Source organism: Cannabis sativa, chromosome 5 (assembly GCF_029168945.1).
Source record: "Cannabis sativa cultivar Pink pepper isolate KNU-18-1 chromosome 5, ASM2916894v1, whole genome shotgun sequence".
In the NCBI taxonomy this organism is placed as follows: domain Eukaryota; kingdom Viridiplantae; phylum Streptophyta; class Magnoliopsida; order Rosales; family Cannabaceae; genus Cannabis; species Cannabis sativa.
The window spans coordinates 24,975,368-24,993,985 of record NC_083605.1 but is presented as its reverse complement, the minus strand read 5'-3'; the positions used below and the strand labels follow the sequence as shown (position 1 = coordinate 24,993,985).

General features: G+C 38.8%; 1 protein-coding gene across 1 annotated transcript; it reads left to right on the top strand.

Moving 5' to 3' along the window:
• The first annotated feature begins 10,183 nt into the window (after positions 1-10,183).
• LOC115702210 (CLP protease regulatory subunit CLPX3, mitochondrial) lies at positions 10,184-15,993 on the top strand. Its single transcript, XM_030629659.2, has 15 exons — positions 10,184-11,240; positions 11,388-11,449; positions 11,594-11,700; positions 11,826-11,905; positions 11,997-12,047; positions 12,172-12,246; positions 12,326-12,403; positions 13,328-13,384; positions 13,694-13,764; positions 13,865-13,964; positions 14,186-14,290; positions 14,961-15,023; positions 15,138-15,260; positions 15,375-15,533; positions 15,693-15,993. Exons 1-15 carry the CDS (start codon positions 10,398-10,400, stop codon positions 15,765-15,767), a joined length of 2,049 nt encoding a protein of 682 aa, XP_030485519.2. The 5' UTR covers positions 10,184-10,397; the 3' UTR covers positions 15,768-15,993.
• The last annotated feature ends 2,625 nt before the right edge of the window (positions 15,994-18,618 follow it).

The following is an 18,618-nucleotide window of genomic DNA, read 5'->3' as shown; positions in this document are numbered from 1 at the left end:
GTTTATTGTGCCGTCAACACATTGGAAAGTAAACATGACTATGTGAATAAAGTTTCCTAGATTTATCAGACATAGGGTTTTGCATGATGTGATAATCTACAACGAGTTTACTTGCATTTGGAGAAATGCTATGTTCTTTCCGAGCATTGGTTAAAGTAAAGCTCGAGGTTGGATGCATGGAGTATGCATCGAAGGGTGATATTGAACGTTGACTTAGATTTATTAAACTTACCGTAATATCTATTCAAGTCAATATCGCCTAGTTGATCCTAGATCAAATGTTCTTAATCCTGTTATGATTAGGCTCAATCTTGAAAGGCTATTCGTGTTCTTTGATTTGTTAGTTAAGCCTACTTTTAGGTCATGGTGATACGTACATTTTGGGAACACGGTAGTGCAATTGAGTGGGAGCGCTATCATAAACATGGAATCTATAGCTTCTATCTGGCGAATAGTAAGCAAAGGATGATCTCCTTCGAGCTTGACCAAACGAACATAAATGGTGGAGTACTCATTTCACATAAGCTGAAATATCATTTATACGGGGTCAAGTGTTTTAAGGATAAAGTACATTGTAGGGTGTAATGGTAATCTAATCCCTTTACAGTGTAGATCGTTCATATAGAGGATCATTGATCAAATTAGGATTATAACAATGGATAACTAATGATGTATCTATATGGTGGAACATATAGAGCATTCTATTGCGAGAGTGCAATTAAGTTACATGCGTGGATTCAACGAAGAATTAATAAGTTAGTGAATTTTAGTGCTAAATTCTTGATCTACTTATTGGAAGCTCGGTTATATAGACCCATGGTCCCCGCACTAGTTGAGATAATATTGGTTGTAAGACTCATGTAATTGGTTTTGATTAATCAATTATAATTCTCAAATTAGACTATGTCTATTTGTGAATTTTTCACTAAGTAAGGGCGAAATTGTAAAGAAAGAGTTATTAGGGGCATATTTGTTAATTATGATACTTTGTATGGTTCAATTAATAAATATGATAAATGACAATATTATTTAATAATTATTTATAGTTATTAAATAGTTAGAATTGGCATTTAAATGGTTGAATTAGAAAATTGGCGTTTTTGAGAAAATCAGATGCAGAAAAGGTAAAACTGCAAATTACAAAAAGTGAGGCCAAATCCACTAAGTAGGGCCGGCCACTTTTGTACGGTTTTTCCCTCTGATATTTTCATTATTTTAATGCCAAATAATTCAAACCTAACCCTAGTGGAATGCTATAAATAGATAGTGAAGGCTTCAGGAAAATTACACTTTTCGACACTTTACGAATCGGAAGAAAACACGAGCCTTCTCTCTCCTATCTTTAGTAGAACCCACTCTCTCTCTCTTCCTCTTGAATTTTGAAATCCTTACTGTATGAGTAGTGCCCACACACAGCAAGTGATACCTCGATCATAGTGAGGAAGATCGTGAAGAAAGACTTTCGGCGAAGGAGTTTCGGCATCAAAGATTCGAGAGAAAGAGATCCGGGTTCGGATATTGATAATGCTCTTCTGACGAAGGAATCAAGGGCTAGATATCGAACGGAAGGAGTCATTATATTAAGTTTGCACCCAATGTAAGGTTTCTTAAACTTTATATGTGTTTATTTCATCGTTTTAGAAAGTTCATATTTAGGGTGTTAATAAACATACTTGTGAGTAGATCTAAGATCCTGGTAAAATAATTTCCAACAGGCCTACACCTACTCCCGGGCTAAATCTTCTTCTTCCAAGAACACGACTTTCTCCAACACCATGAGGGCGGAGGTGGACTTGGCCAGGAAGGATGCTGAAGATGCCAGGGCGGAACTCGGAGCTGTTCGGACGGAGTTGGGTGAAGCCAATAAGAAACTTTTCTCCGCCCAGAAGAAAATAGCTGAGCTGTCAAAGGATCTTGAGGCTTTTGACTGACTTGAGGAGACTATCAAGACTTTGTCTACTAAAGTGAACAGTCTCCAAGATGAGAGGACATCTCTTCGAGCGGTCCTTTGTCAGGTGAAGGAAGAGAAGGAAGCTAAGAAGGAGGAGCTTACGGTCGAGGTGACGAAACTGAAAGAGAAAGTTCATGCCTTGGAGGAAGGCTAATCCTCAGGCAAACTTTGACTACTTGGGAGAAGCTAAGGACATGTACCTTGAGTTCTGCACTTCTCAAGTGGCTTATGGTGAAACCGAGGCGGCTGCTTCTACCTCCGGCCAAAATGCTGATGTACCTCTCGTTCAAACAACAGATCCTCCAGCTCCTGCCGGTCTAGAAGACCCGAACCAAGAGCCTAGGACTCCTGCTGCTTAAACACTTCTTCTTTTATCTTTTCATTTTTATATTTCTTATTCGGCCACAGGGCCTTTTCTAAGACATCATGACCGGCCAAACGGTCTTTAAACTTAGAATTATTTTTCATTTTTCAGACAACGAGCTGACGGGGCAGCTTTTAATCCCGGTATTACGTGCCTTTGTTATCTTTAATGAATTTCATTCTCTGTTTATAATCATCGTACAATTGTGATTGTTTTATTTTTACCAAATGCTTTGTACAGGTATAGGTGCCCCCCAAGTGACCGAGCAGACGTATGACTCTTGGTCACTTGTCTTTTACAAGTATCTTGTTCGGTGTCTTGGGTTTGACCAAACCTTTTGTATGCACTGGATGGTAAATTAGAAACATGCTGATTATTTCGACTCAATTTGAATTTTGAAATAACTATCTTTATTCATTTATTGATCGAAAAGTGTATTTGTTACTGTAGTAACTTACATCAGAGCTATTTGATCCAATCTGATCTTTTAACCTAACATGAAATAAAACAAATTGCACAAATAAGAAACTGTACTTTAAAATGGTCACCTGACCTGAGTACTTTGTTTCTTTTATCGAAACCTTTGAGCGTAGTCTGCCTAGCAGGCCATTCACTTAAAAATAAATGTTCATTCAGTACTTAATGTGGTCATCCGACCTGGTACTTTATTGGTAGTATTTTCTTAAATGTTCCCCATTCCAATACCGTGGTACTAGAATGAGTTGCATTTTTTCGTCATACTTACCTAATTTGTATGCTCTGGAGTCGAGAAATTCGACCACTTGATATGGTCCTTCCCAGTTGGGTCCAAGTACACCTGCCGTACTGTCTTTGGTGTTTAGGAATACCCTTCTCAGGACCATATCTCCCACGAAGAATTTCTGAGCCTTCACTTGTTTGTTGAAATATCGAGCTACTTTTTGTTGATGGGCCATCGACTTTAAGTTTGCAGTGGCTCGTCTTTATTCGATTTCATCAAGTGATTTTGCTAGGAGTACATGATTGGTATCTTGATTTTACATCAATCTTCTGTGGGAAGGTGGCTCGAGTTCTACAGGCAGCATAACTTCATATCCGTATGCCATTGCGAATGGTGTATGTCTGTTTGTCATTTTCTCAGTTGTCCGATATGACCATAGAACTTCAGGAAGCTCTTCTAGCCAATTTCCTTTGGCATCTTCAAGTTTTTTCTTCAGTGTATCCTTCAAGGTTTTGTTGACTGCTTCAACTTGACCATTTGCTTGAGGATGTGCCACTGCGGAGAAACTTTTGATGATACCATGGTTCGCACAAAAGTCAGTAAAGGATTGGCTTTCGAACTGCTTACCATTATCTGAAACTATCTTGTACGGCAGTTCGAACCGGCAGATTATGTTCTTCACAATAAAGTCTTGAACTTTCTTTGATGTAATGGTTGCGAGTGGTTCGGCTTCTATCCACTTGGTGAAGTAATCAACCGCTACCATTGCATACTGCACTCCTCCTTTGCCCTTGGGTAATTGTCCGATCAGGTCAATTCCCCAAATGGCCAAGGGCCACGGGCTTTGCATTTGAGTCAACTCATTAGGTGGAGCTCTAGGTATCTTTGAAAATCTCTGGCATTTGTCGCACTTCTTAACATAGGCTTTTGAATCTTCAATCATCGTTGGCCAGAAGTAACCTTGCCTTAGAATTTTCTTAGATAAGCTTTGCCCGGCGACATGATTTCCATAGAACCCGTCGTGCACTTCAGATAGGAGTCGTGCAGCTTCTTCTTGAGTAACACATCCGAGCAATGGTATCGACAATCCTCTTCTGTACATAATTCCCTCTACTATGATATACTATGCAACTTTCCTTCTCATTTTTCGAGCTTCATTTCGATTATCTGGGACTTTCCCAGAGTTGAGGTAGGCTGCTATTGGTGTCATCGAGTTTGGGGAAGTATCGATCATTTCGATTTCTTCTGTGCCAGTGATGCTAGGCTATTCGAGGAACTGAATAGGAATCAAGGCCGCCTTATCACTTACATTGTTGCTTGCCAATCGAGCTAACACGTCTGCAGTTGTATTTTCTTCCCTTGGAATTTGTCTGAGACCGTAGCTTTTCAATTGTGTGAGCAGATCATGTCTTTTTCTCAGATACGCTATCATATTTTCTCCCCGAGCTTCGTATTCTCCAGATACATGATTCACCACCAGCTGCGAATCATTGCAGATTTCAATGTGTTCGGCTTTCATCTCCCGGGCTAGCTTTAGCCCAGTAATTAGAGCTTCATACTCGGCTTCGTTGTTAGATGCTTTGAATCCAAACTTGACTGCAGCGTCCAGGTGTTGCCCCTCAAGTGTGACAAGGGCAATTCCTGCACTAGATAATTGATCTGTAGCTGACCCATCTACATGTATTTTCCAGGTCAGCTTATCTTCACTGTTACTTGGCTGAGGTGTTTGTACCGGCTCGGGGTTGCTTTCTAGTATGCTTTCTTTCTTGCTCGTGCATTCTACCACAAAGTCTTCTAAAGCTTGGCCTTTGATTGTTGTTCGGGGTTGGAAAGTGATTTCATACTGGCCCAACTCTACCGCCCACTTGAGTAGCCGTCCAGAAGCATCTAGCTTTTGCAATATTTGGCGTAATGGCTGGTCGGTGTATACCCGAACAGGATGAGCTTGGAAATAAGGCTTTAACTTTCTTGTTGCTAGAATAAGGCAGTATGCAAGATTTTCTATTAATGGATACCGGCCCTCGGCCTCAATAAGTCTTTTACTGATGTAATAGACTGGGTGTTGTATGCTGTTCTCCTCTCTGATTAGCACAGCGCTTACGGCATGTTCCATGACAGCTAAGTATATTCCAAGTTCTTCTCCGTCTAGAGGTTTTGAGAGTATGGGAGGTTTTGCGAGTTTTGCTTTTAGCTCTTGGAAAGCTTTTTCACATTCCTCCATTCACTCAAACTGCTTGTTACCTCGCAGGATGTTGAAGAATGGGACACACTTATCTTTAGATTTTGAAACAAATCTGCTGAGCGCGGCGATCCGACCAATCAAGCTTTGCACTTCTTCTCTTTTTGTTGGCGAGTTCATATCCAGGAGGGCTTGAATCTTCTCCGGATTAGCTTCAATTCCTCGGGCATTGACGATGAAGCCTAGAAACTTTCCCGAGCTGACTCCAAAGGAACACTTTGAGGGATTTAGTTTCATATTGTATTTTCTAAGGACTTTGAAGCATTCGTCCAGGTCGTCTATGTGCCCCCCAACTTTTCTGGATTTGACGAGCATATCATCCACGTACACTTCCATATTTCGTCCGATATGGTCTTTAAACATTTTGTTTACCAATCTTTGGTAAGTCGCTCCAGCGTTTTTTAGATCAAACGGAATTACTTTGTAGCAATATAGACCCAAATCTGTTCGGAAACTTGTATGTTCTTGGTCTGGTGGATGCATTTTGATTTGATTGTAGTGTGAGTAAGCATCCATGAAGCTTAATATTTCATACCCTGCTGTTGCATCTACGAGCTGATCGATCCTTGGTAGTGGAAAACAGCTTTAGGGCATGCTTTGTTGAGGTCTGTGAAGTCATTACAGACTCGCCATTTCTTGTTCGGCTTGGGCACCAATATTGGATTTGCGACCCAAGCTGGGTAGAAAGCTTCAATTATAAAATTGTTGTTGCCCAGCTTTTCTACTTCTTCCTTCAGGGCTACTTCTCGTTCTTTGTCCAGTAACCTTCGTTTTTGTTGGACTGGCCGAAAATTGGGATCAATATTCAGCACGTGCAAAATAATAGAAGATCAATCCCAACCATATCCGCATGTGACCAGGAAAAAACGTCTAGGTTTGCTCTTAGAAATTTTATCAATTCTGATTTTACTTCGAGCAACAAACACTTTCCGATCTTTAGCTTTTTGGTCAGGATATCTGGATCGATCTCGATCTCTTCTAACTTTTCCACAGGTCCAACATTGCTGCTTGGGTCCCCAAGTCGAGGATCCACATCTTCATCCCCGCCTTGGGAAATTCCCTACTTGGGAATGCATTTCCCCTTGTCTGTGCTCTGGCTGGAGGATACTTCCTTATTAGCCTTGGCCACTGCAAGGTTATAACATTCCCGAGCAGACTGTTGGTTTCCTCTCAGACACCCTACCCCATTCTTTGTTAGAAACTTCAGGCATGAGTGGAATATTGATTGACAACTTTTAAGTCATACAAGGCCGGTCGGCCGAACATTACGTTAAAAGCTAAAGGAACATCTAATATCAGGAACTGTGCCATGATAGTCATGCTCGTCGGAGCTTGTCCAATAGTGAGGGGTAGACGAATTTGTCCTAGAGGTGCAACTCCTTGATCGGAGAAACCATAGACAGGTTGGAGGCATGGGGTTAGATCCTTGAGTTGGAGTCCCATCCTCTCATAAGTAGTTTTGAACAAGATATTGGAAGAGGCTCCATTATCTATCATGGTTCTGGCCACCATTTTGTTGGCTATCTGGACTTCCACGACCAACGGGTCGTTGTGCAGAAATTTAATTTTGACAACGTCTTCATCGTTGAAGGTTATGGTCGGTTCTCTTGCTTGTGGAACTTTGGGCCTCCTTTCTTCCACGGCCAGGATAACTTCTTCTTGTTCTTGCTGCGCTGTTCGGGCATACCTCTCCCGAGCTTTGCCCGAATCTGCAGCAATATGCGGGCCTCCGATGATGACTTGCAGATGCCCATCTACCGGTGGAGGTAATAACTCTTGGTTATTGTCATTCCTCTAACCCTGATCGGTCTTGACATACTTCTGCAAGTGTGACTTGTTTTTCCTTATTAGGAATTTAATCTCCCGCTTCAGGTTGTAGCATTCATTAGTGTCATGGCCATAGTCTCCGTGGAACCGACAAAACTTTGTCATGTCCCTCTTGCTGGCATCTTTCTTCATGCGCCCGGGCTTCTTATATGGGGCCAGCGACTGAGTTGCCATGTAAATACTTTCTGCGTCTTCAGTCAAGATAGTGAATGCAGTGTACTTTGCTTGATTCTCCCGGGGAGCTTGTTCGGATTTGTTAGCGAACTTTCCCTTTTTCCCATTCCCTTGCCTATGGTTGTTGTTGGAATGCTTACCACTTGAGCTTGAATTATTTGGGTAATGGGAAAGTTGGGCGGATGTTTCAGTAAAAGGAGCCTTTGACTTGCCAGGCTTTTCCTCACCTTCCGCTCGTTGAATGGCTTCTTTGAGCTTGCTGAAGCCTTCGACACGGTCGAGAAATCACTCATTGAGTCTACCAGTCCGTTCTTCCTTATATCCTTCCAAAGTTCACCGAGGACTTCGATGCCCCCTAGTATCGCGGATAACTTTCCATCTTTAGTTACCCGTGAAACTTTGGTCGCCTCCGTCATGAATCTGCTGATGTATGACCGGAGAGGCTCGCCTGGTTGTTGCTTAACTTCGACCAAGTCTCCTAAATGCAATGGAAGTTGGCGTGAGGAGGAGAATTGTGCATGGAATTTCGAAGAGAAGGCTTTCCATGAACTAAACTTTTCAAGGGCCAACTTGAAATACCATTGCCGAGCAGCTTCCGACAGAGTAGCAGGAAAAATTCTGCAACACACATCCCCTCATAGTCCTTGCGAATCCATTTGCATTTCGAAATACTTGAGGTGGGAGAGAGGATCTTCTCTCCTTGTGTACATCTTCCATGTTGGCATTTTAAACTTGTGGGGCAGCGCCAGGATATTGATCTCGGGAGAGAAAGGTGTGCCGTATGCTCGGTCTAACTCAAGATCATTGTTTCTCTGTCCAGCAATGCCGTGAAACATATTTTTCAGTTCGTGTAGCTGTGCTTGCACGGTTGGGCTAACTTGCTCGGCATTCTGGTCAATTTGAATCACGTCTGCATCTTTTTGAGCACGAATTTGAGCACAGGCTCCGGGCTGAACGATCGTCGTGACATTTTGATCGTCTACTCATCTCCTTATATTCAAATCATTCCTTAGGTCATGAGTTGTCCCCAACCTTTCGAATACAGAAGCGCCTGGCTGCCTCAGCGATTATTTGCTTGGTTGACGGGTGGGATGGCACCATTGATCTGGTTGGAACTATCAGGTATGATCTTTCCCGATGAATTACTAGATAAGGTCTGTGCGCCTACCGCTTAGCCCACAAGTGGAACTCGTGACCGGGGATTGGGCGGCTGACCATTTGCAGTCTTGGAAGTATTCATCGTTGGATCTTCGTCCGTCTCACCTAGGGGAATGCCATTCGGAGGTTGCTGACCTACAGTTTGGTAGGCTTTTCGTATCAGCACGGTAGCTTGCCGACTACGATTTTCAATCTCTGTATGATGAGCCCTTAATGCCTCCATCTCTCTGTCTCTCCACTCAGCAAACATACGCCTTTGTTCTTCGAACGCGAGATTTACGGCGGCGCGGAGTTCTTCCTGATCATGATGTAGGGTATTGTTATGACCCTGCATGAGTCCAAGAGCGTCACTGAGATTTTGTAACTCAGTAGCATCTCCAATGGTTGTTTGAACGTTGGTGCTGGGCGGAACGGCTGTGTTATGAATGCCCTGGTTGGGTGCGGAACTGTTATTCCAGTCTCTTGCACACCAGGCGCAATTTCATCGATAACAGTCGTTACACCATGACCCACGTTTGTCGGCTGTCCAGGATTAACAACCGGTGGAACCCTTGCGTAAACTGGGTTCTGCGATGCAGGATCCACCGTCTGTGGATTGGCTGGATCCCCCTGACCCCTACGAGTCTGCACCACCATCTTATTTGTTGAAGAGCTATTCTTGATCCTTCTCTCAATGAAAGCACCAAAATGTTGAGCTCGCTTTTAGCCAACAACAATGAGTCTTATTTAGTAAGCGATAACTGATTTATAGCAATCGATATATAGTAAAACAAATATAAAGACACAAGAATTTTATAGAGGTTCAGCCCCGAGCAGTTCGATAATAGCCTAATCCTCGTTATTTGTATTGACTCAAGAACAAGGAGAAAGATTCCTTTTCTTATAGCTCTTACAACAGTATCTCTAAATAAGAATTCTTAGATAATATATTTAGGGTAAGGTCTCCATTAAACTGTTTGCGACCCTTTGCCGAGTGAACGTGTATCACTATTTATAAGGCTGTAAACTTGGAGAGGAAGTGTTTCCCTTCTCGTTACAATGGATATAAACTGAAAAGATCGTGGGATTAATGCTGAGTACAAAGATCGTGGGATTGACGCAGAATACACTAATCGTGGGATTGTGTGTATGCCATATCCTTGTAATCTGATCCCCGAGTTATTGGGATTTTGTTGATGACTCATAATGCGAAAGCTGAATTTGCTAAGTGTTGATTCCTCTACGCGGATCGCTGATCTGTTTACTTCAAGTATGCCAGCGAGGCATCCTGTTCGGGCTATACTCTCCGAGCAAATACTCGAAGTTGATTCCACGTGTCACCATCGTGTGATGTCACGTCAGAGTGCAAAAATTAGGATAACACCCTATATCTTGGGGATCAGATTGCAGAGATATGGCAAGTTGTCCAAATCCCTATAATTTTGGGTTGGACATTCACATATTAGACCTAAATAAATATAAAAAATTGTATTTTTATAATGTGCGGTGCAGTTTGAACCGTATATTAACAATTTAAAACCGCAAACTGCACTGTACCACGCGGTTTATGAAAAATTCAAGCCCCAACTGGACGCAAAGAATTTCAAACCGCATTTTTTTTTTTGCAGGATAGGGTGGTGCGGATAGTTTAAGCGGTTTGAGCAGTTTGATGAACACTCCTAGTATTTATTCTAAAATCTAACATCTAGATCAGATAAATAAACCTAAAAATATTAGATGTGATCCAATAAATACTCCTAATCATCACATTTCACAAAAAAAAAAAAAAAAAAAAAAAAATTGGTCGTAGGAATAACAGTTTCACACTTTCCCAATTCCCCCTCCTCTGATGTCAAAAAAAAAAAAAAAAAAAAAAAAAACATTATATCATCATCGTCAGCATCCTCTCTTTCTTCAGCAACATAACAGATCCCAATCAAAGCAAATCTCATCTGGTCCTGGTCCTGGTTCTGATAAGGTTGATATCAAGCTCCATCAAAACTAAATGTCTGGAATCCTAAGATGGAAGAAGCAGCTCTACCAAATAGTTACGGTTCATCATCGCTTCACTCAGGTCTCACCCATCTCCACTCACCTCAACCACCTCCACATAACCACCCATCGACGCCGTGAGTCCCTCGTCGGAGTCCAAGAGCGCTACAAGTGGGACCATGGCGGTTCCCACGATACCCGCACTCGCAAGATCAGAGCCGAGGCAAATTGCCCTCGTTGTTCCTTCAACCGCATGGACCTTCTCTTCTCTTCCAGTGTCCGCTTCCCCAATCTCATGCCTTCTCCCCCTTCGTCGGATGCCCCCTCGTCCGATTTACAGGCAGTTAATCTCTGCCCCAATTGCAAAACCGCATACTACTTCCGTCCCAACCGTACTGCCCCTCTCCAAGGCACCTTCGTCGAGATTGGAAGGCTAACTAACACCAAAGTCCACGACCAGGACAAGAAGGGTACCTCTAGAAATAGTAGCTCCAATGATGATGTCGAGCTGGGCTCTCTCAATAATAAGTTTAAAACCTCGTTTTGGAACACGTTGAGATCATATGGTAATGGTGCCGAACCTCCTGAGAATTGGCCACCACCACCGCCTCCTTCTCCTCCTCCTCGTTCCAATGGACTGACCGTACACACTCCACCAGGCCCGCCCTTCGCACCTGGCGTTAATGTGATTCGAGCATCGGGTTCAGGTTCAGGCCCCGCTGGAAATGGCTCTGCTGCTAGTGCCGCAGACAAACAAGGCTGGGGTGGCTCCAATCTGGGGAAGGATTTACCCACGCCAAAGGAGATTTGCAAGGGTCTTGATAAGTTCGTTATTGGCCAACAAAGGGCCAAAAAGGTCTTTCTTTTTCTGAAATAATTTAAATGCTGCCATTTATTCTTACTTATCATCGATGTCATCATATGCCATGCCTTCTAGCCATGTTTCGCTTCACATAATTTGACTCGTTCCTTCTCCTCTGAATGGCTTATATCTATGCTACAGGTGCTTTCTGTGGCTGTTTATAATCACTACAAAAGAATCTACCAAACCTCCTTACAAAAAGGGTTAGCTTTACATAATAAATTTGCATTTGGCAGCCCAGTCCACTAGGGGGTTGGCTCATTTTGTTATTAAATTGCTCACCCCTAGTTATTTCAATTAATTGAACTAAGTTGATTGGTTTTATTATTATTGTTATTTTATTCTAGGTCAGGAACAGAAACTGGAATTCCCAAGACAACGTATGATGACGATGATGATGATAACGTGGAGCTAGAAAAGAGCAACGTTCTTCTGATGGGTCCAACTGGCTCAGGTTTGATATCTGCATTCGTGATCACAAAATTATTTCCTTCATTGCCTTGCGTCAATAATTTAGAGCCTTTCGATAGAAAAATAATGACTCTCAACTGTCATGTTAATTTACACATCCTCCTATAGGGAAAACATTACTTGCAAAGACGCTAGCTCGGTTTGTGAATGTGCCTTTTGTCATTGCTGATGCAACAACATTAACACAGGTCAGTCTCATGCTGAATTTGACTGTTTTAATATACTTAAATTTTACTTCATAGCTTTTGACTCTTCTTGGTTGGAATATGTTTTTATTAGGCTGGTTATGTTGGAGAAGACGTTGAATCAATTTTGTATAAATTACTTGCGGTAAGTCAGTTGTTTCATAGTTGATATAATATATTTTCTTTCATTTTTTCTTTATAATCTTGGACTAGAGTATGTCACTACTTTTGGTTCATTTGTGAACTGAAAATACTTTTTTCACTAACAGGCAGCAGAATTTAATGTTCAAGCAGCACAGCAAGGGATGATTTACATCGATGAAGTTGACAAGATAACCAAGAAGGTTCGTTGTTTTTTCTTATGTTTTTTGTTAAGTATTGCGTAGCTGAAGTATTTTAAGTATGTTGCTGTCATTTTTTCAGGCTGAAAGCTTAAATATAAGCAGAGATGTTTCCGGTGAAGGTGTTCAGCAGGCGTTACTGAAAATGCTTGAAGGAACTGTGAGCTACTGTGTTACATTGCATTGAGTGCTCTTTTTATTTTCATAAAGAATTATTCCAATGCTAATTATATATCACTAAGAACATTTGAAATTCAATTCTTACCAGATGAACTCTCCCTTCAAACCCATAAAAAGCAAAAAATGAAATAAAGAAAAGCAATAGACATAGAAGATGTAAACATGGTATTATATTATCTGTGCTAAATAAAGATTTTAATATTAAATTACTTGGTGAGTATATCTCTTAAATAGGTGTGTATGTCTCAGTCCAGAAGTAGAAACATATTTTGGTTAGATATGGCATTTCGTTTTCGTTGTAAAAGAGTTCAAAGTACAGTTATTTTGATATTTCTTGAGGTTGGAGGGTGCTCCCTCCAGTGTGTTAGAGCCAAGTTTAATCTGAAGTATGTCAATGCTGTTTATATGTCATCTTTAGGAAGTCATGCCAGCATAATAAGCAATTTTCTATTGAATTTAAAGGGCAAGCATGTCTGGGAGTTAAGAAATAGAAGCTTGAGCACACAAAACTGTTTTAGCTTTTCGGCAGATAACTTGACTTTCCAGTTTGTGGCTCCAAAAAGTCATTGTTATGTTTCGTTAAAAGCCTAAACTGCCAGCAAAATGTTTTCACTGCACACATGATGGAGGTTAATGAGATACTTGTGATATGATGATGTTGAGTGTGCACCTAAAGATGAAAGGGACTGAATAATAAAGAGTATAGAAGGTCATTTAATATTGCTGTATTCCCATAAGTGGAATATTGTTGCGCCTTTTATTTTTATACTGGAATTTTGTATTTTTAAGTTGTGGCATTTATTTTTGCTATCACATGGTCATTTTAAAAAAAATATATGTATTATTATGGTATTCTCGTCATTCTGCTGGTATCTTACCATGAGATTATCTTCTTCCTGTCTAGATAGTTAATGTTCCTGAGAAGGGGGCAAGAAAGCATCCTAGGGGTGATAACATACAGGTATGCCTTTTCTGCCAACTGTTATCCATTAATTGTCTTACTCTTCTTTACAATAAACAATATATGAAACTGAGAATGGTTTTATTTGATATTTTTAAGAAGTTATTAAAGTGAATTACTCCAACCTCCCCCTCACGAGTTTGAGAATTTGCAGACATTCCTCAAGCATTTGATTTTTAGTGCTTTTATTTCAGCTTTCTTTACTGTTTTTCCTCTCTGGCCTTAAAATTCTCTGTGCATGTGATTGTCACTGAAAGTCTAGGAACCGTTGTTTGTAAAATTATATTGTAAATGTGTAATGATCTGCAGATAGATACGAAAGATATTCTTTTTGTATGTGGTGGGGCCTTTGTTGATCTTGACAAAACAATTTCAGAAAGGTAACACTCCTTGAAAAATTTTCAGTAATTTTTTCCAGGTTCTATTTTATGTTTATGTTTTCCACCTTAATTGTAACATAAGATAGTGTAAACAAAGCAGAAGGCAGGATTCCTCTATTGGGTTTGGTGCTCCTGTCCGTGCTAACATGAGAGGTACCAGTGTAACTAGTGCCGCAATCACGTCAACTTTACTTGAATCGGTAAGAATGTGTTCCTGCAGTAACAGACAAATGGGGCCTTATATTCTTCCATTTCATTGTGCATTTAATATACAAAAGTCACAAAAGAAAGGAGGTGAAGAAAGTTAGAAATTGAAGAAAATTTTTGGTTTATCAATGATGAATATCTACAAACAACAAAAAGAAATCAAAATTCTAAAAAATGAGAGTAGCAACTAATACATGTTAATTTTACCTTTCAGGTTGAAAGTTCTGACCTTATTGCATATGGTCTCATACCGGAGTTTATTGGACGTTTTCCAATATTAGTTAGTTTATCAGCTTTGACTGAGGATCAACTTGTTCAGGTATTTCATTAATTTGTCTCCATTCTATATCTGCTCTTTTAATTTTTTTTTTCCGAGAGTGGATGAACAACAATTGTCTACTTGGTATTCACCCACAAGGCTATGAGAAAAATCCCAGGATATTTGGATTGTTTTTCCTTTTCGTCTCTTTCTGGTATAGTTGTAGTTGGGGTATACATAAATCGATCCAATCCAATTATAACCAACCACTAAAAACTTAATATCTAATTATGATCGAATTGGATGTAATTTTTGAATATCCAGTTAGATATCCAATAGATACTGGATCAAAAACATTGAATAGATTTGATTCTATGCAAAAAATACTAGATCGAAAACATTTGATAAACTTGAACCAATGGATAGAATCGATTCAATCTAAAATTCGTTTCGGGTGATTGAAATTAATTGGATTGGATTGGTTGTTAAAATTCAACATTCAATGTATAATTTGATCGGATCTAAACAAGTCTGAAAACATTGGATGTGGTCCAATAAATTCTTTCATGAAATCCCCAAATTTGATTTTCATGATTATAGGACATACATCTTCTCCGTTTGTTATTGCTTTTATTTATTTATTTTTCTTTCTTTTTTTTTTTGTTGAGAAATAGAAGCTTAAGAATTCACATTTGGAAGCATTTATTGAATATTTTTTCATATCCTGCAGGTCCTCATGGAGCCTAAAAATGCTCTTGGTAAGCAGTACAAGAAACTTTTTAGCATGAACAATGTAAGCATTTAAACTGAATTGTGCTCTCGTTCACCTGGACACATATATTGTTACACCCACACATGGATTCAAGTGCTTATTTTAATTATAATGGATTTTTTTTATACATTATAGGTAAAGCTACACTTTACTGAGAAAGCAATGAGAATGATTGCAAATAAGGCAATGTCTAAGAATACAGGTGCCAGGGGTCTGAGAGCGATACTCGAAAGTACTCTGACTGAGGCGATGTACGAGGTATATCTTGCAAATACAGTTTGGCTCCAGCATGGATTTTACTTTGGAGAAACAAAAATAAAATACATCTAATTGAACTGTATTCTTGACGTAATTACATTACTGGTATGTCAGATTCCTGATGTCAAGACAGGAAATGAAAGGATAGATGCTGTAGTAGTCGATGAAGAGTCTGTAGGGTCAGTGGATACTCCTGGATGTGGAGGGAAGATTCTTTGTGGTGAAGGCGCATTAGAAAGATACCTAGCAGAAAACAAGTTGAAGAATTCAGTGGTATGATTTTTAATAAAAGAAATGGTGGGAATAATGCACATGCATCTAATTGTCCAAATTTGTTCCTGGGGTTCTTTTGTTGTTAACCTTTAGTAGACTTTAAATGGTATTTACATCGAAGACTGGTAACTTTCAACTTCTGGCTGTGGATATTTGCAGGAAAAGGTAGAGGGGGGTGACGGCGATTTGCAAGATACAGATTCTGAACTTCCCTCAAGAGCCATGAGCATGTAACACTAATACCATCTCATTCATTCTTATCATTTGTTTGTCATTGTTATTTGTAAAAATCTCATTTATGATTCTGTGTAATTATCCCCTTGTAAAACAGCGTAGGTTCTCATTCAAATTCTTCAAAGAAATATAGGATAGATTTTTTTTTTTACAGAATTTCATAAACCAGAATAATGTATGAATTATTTAACTAATAACAAATGAAGGGGCACCAGTTTACACAGGCGTTTCATTTGTTAATAAAGCATGTACTGTATTACAAAAGGCCTGATTGAAAATGATACCATGTATTTCATTATTGGTGAAGTTAAAGATTTACACCAGCTTTATATACAAAGAAATCTAATAACAGCATTTAACAAATTGGGTAGCGAAAACCTGTTACACTGTCGTAACATATTAATCAAACTACTCTTTAACTACTCTACTTCTAAATAGATACTTTGTAGTCCCATCTTGTATTTCAGCAGTTTAAACTTGTTTGGTAGATATTTGATCTTGGGTAGATATTCCAGCTTTAATCTTCTCTCTTGACTAAGTGGCAGTCAAATGTTGCAATATGTTGTGCTGCGTGATTATCCCAGTGCAAAATATCAGTCCCTGATTGTCATATAACGTAATAAATTTAGCATTTTTTAATATTAAACTAAACCAATTACTTTAGTATGGTGGTATAGTATAAGTCCATCCCACAAAAACTACGATTTAATTTATTATTTACAAAATAAAAAGCGAAGTAAATAAAGGAGGGTTTGTGAAAGAACAAATTAAAAGGTGATAACTATGTTAAAATTCTGGTGTATCCAATAGCAATCTTGTTTACTATTTAAAACAAGATTTGTTTATTAGTTATGTTTTATTTTCTGTTAAGCACCTTATGTAAACATTCATTCATTAGTTGCAACTGTATAAAAGCGTACTTAATCTCTCATTTTGGGATTAAGCTTTTCCTTAGATATTTCTTCAGAGATTCACTCAAGAAGTTCTTCTATAAAACTTTTCATGGTATTAGAGACTATCTAAAGTCAATGACTTCTTCGACATCTAATGTGACTATTGCTCTAGAGACCACTACTATTGCAGCTTCGGCGGCGACCTCCACTCAATCATAGAATATTTTCTCCAATTTTCTCCCTCACAATAAAACTTGATCGAGTTAATTTTCTTGCCTAGAAATCCCAGGTTGTTCTCACAATCATTGGGCATGACCTAGACACAATCCTCTTCAGTAATGTTTCCCCTCCAAAGAAATTGGTCTGTGGTGATTCTGGCCCTGCTTATGCGCAATGGAAATGCAAAGATCAACCTTTCCTTTCTTGGCTCAAATCCAAGTTTGAAGTTGAAGAAGTCCTTGCCTCAGTTACTACCTATTGCACCTCGTATGATGTTTGGTGAGCTCTCGAGCAACGATTTTCTAGTCAATCCAAGGCTCGACTCTTGCAACTTAAGGGTCAATTATCACACATCCAGAATGTACCTTGTCCATTTTTTATTATAATGAAAATATTAGGTCGTTGTCTGATAGTCATGAATTACAACTTCTCAATGGTTTTCTCATCATCACTTATACATAATCATGAATATTTTTTCCTCAACATAATTGAAACACTATTTTTTTTACTACTAGCGTACAGTGTTGTTATAACAAGGTTGTCGAACCCACAAGGATTGATTATTAAATTTTACTAATTATTATACTTTTTAATTTTATACTTTAATTAGATAACACAAATTAAATTATAATTAAGAAAAAATAATAAGATAAATAGAAAAACAACGATTTTTTTATCATAAAGTAAAAACTTAGAGCATTGATTTCTCTATATTTCAAACTATGAATCTAAATTTAATGATTATCTCAATTTATTCTATAATTTGTAGTTTCAAAAGTCTTAAAGTAACCTATTAACCTCTCTCAAGCGATGATAGATTTAACTTAAATTAACTAACATGATATCTCTATTCAATATTAATTAAATAAGCACTCATAAAACAATATGATTCCGTTTCAATGAAACTCATAGAAATAGTGGAATCTCTCAATCTCACACTTTTCCTATGTCATGCCATTCTAAATCCGATTTTAAATCACTTCTCTCAAGTGTAAAGCCTAAAATTTCTATACTAATTGATGGTGATCAAGCATTAAGAAGATTATAATTAGCACAAAATTACATAAACAAATAATAAGAAAAAATATGGGAATACTCTAAAAACTTAAATTCATAATCTAACATAATTCCATCAACACTTTAGAATGAGTGTTTAGTTCATAATCACAAACATAATAACCACAATAATCATATTCATAATTAAATAACTAAGTAAAAGAATAAAGAAGAAGAAGAAGAAAAGAACTCTAATAATGATAGTTGATAATCAGGGCCGGCCCTGGGCATAGGCGGGCTAGGCCTGTGCCTAGGGCCCACCTAGTCCAGGGGCCCAAAAAAAAAAAATTTCCCTTTTAAAATTATACAATTTTTTTACTGATTTTGAAAAATACCATTTTTTTTTCTAAATAAGGGCCCAAAAAATAATTTTTACCCTATAGCCCACTACATTTCAGGGCCGGCCCTGTTGATAATGATTGCTTGAAGTCTCTTCTCTCTTACTCTTCAATATATTTTCTAATCTCAAAGTTGCTTGTTTCTCTCTCTCTAGTCGTTCCTCAATATGATTTACATGCTTCTTTATATAGGCCAACAAAGATAGATCAATCCTCTTAGAATTAGGCTTTTTTTTTTGTTTAAAAAATGATAAGTGTTGCTCTATAGCGCTTATACCCCGCGCTATAGCATCTAAGAGAAAAAATCCCGAACCCGTGCTGAAATTATCTTTTTTTTTTTCGTTA

Coding starts and splice junctions, on each gene's coding strand:
- LOC115702210 (XM_030629659.2), top strand. CDS start 10,398: ATGTCTGGAATCCTAAGATGGAAGAAGCAGCTCTACCAAATAGTTACG. Junction 11,241..11,387: donor GCCAACAAAGGGCCAAAAAG/GTCTTTCTTTTT, acceptor TCTATGCTACAG/GTGCTTTCTGTGGCTGTTTA. Junction 12,247..12,325: donor TTGACAAGATAACCAAGAAG/GTTCGTTGTTTT, acceptor TCATTTTTTCAG/GCTGAAAGCTTAAATATAAG.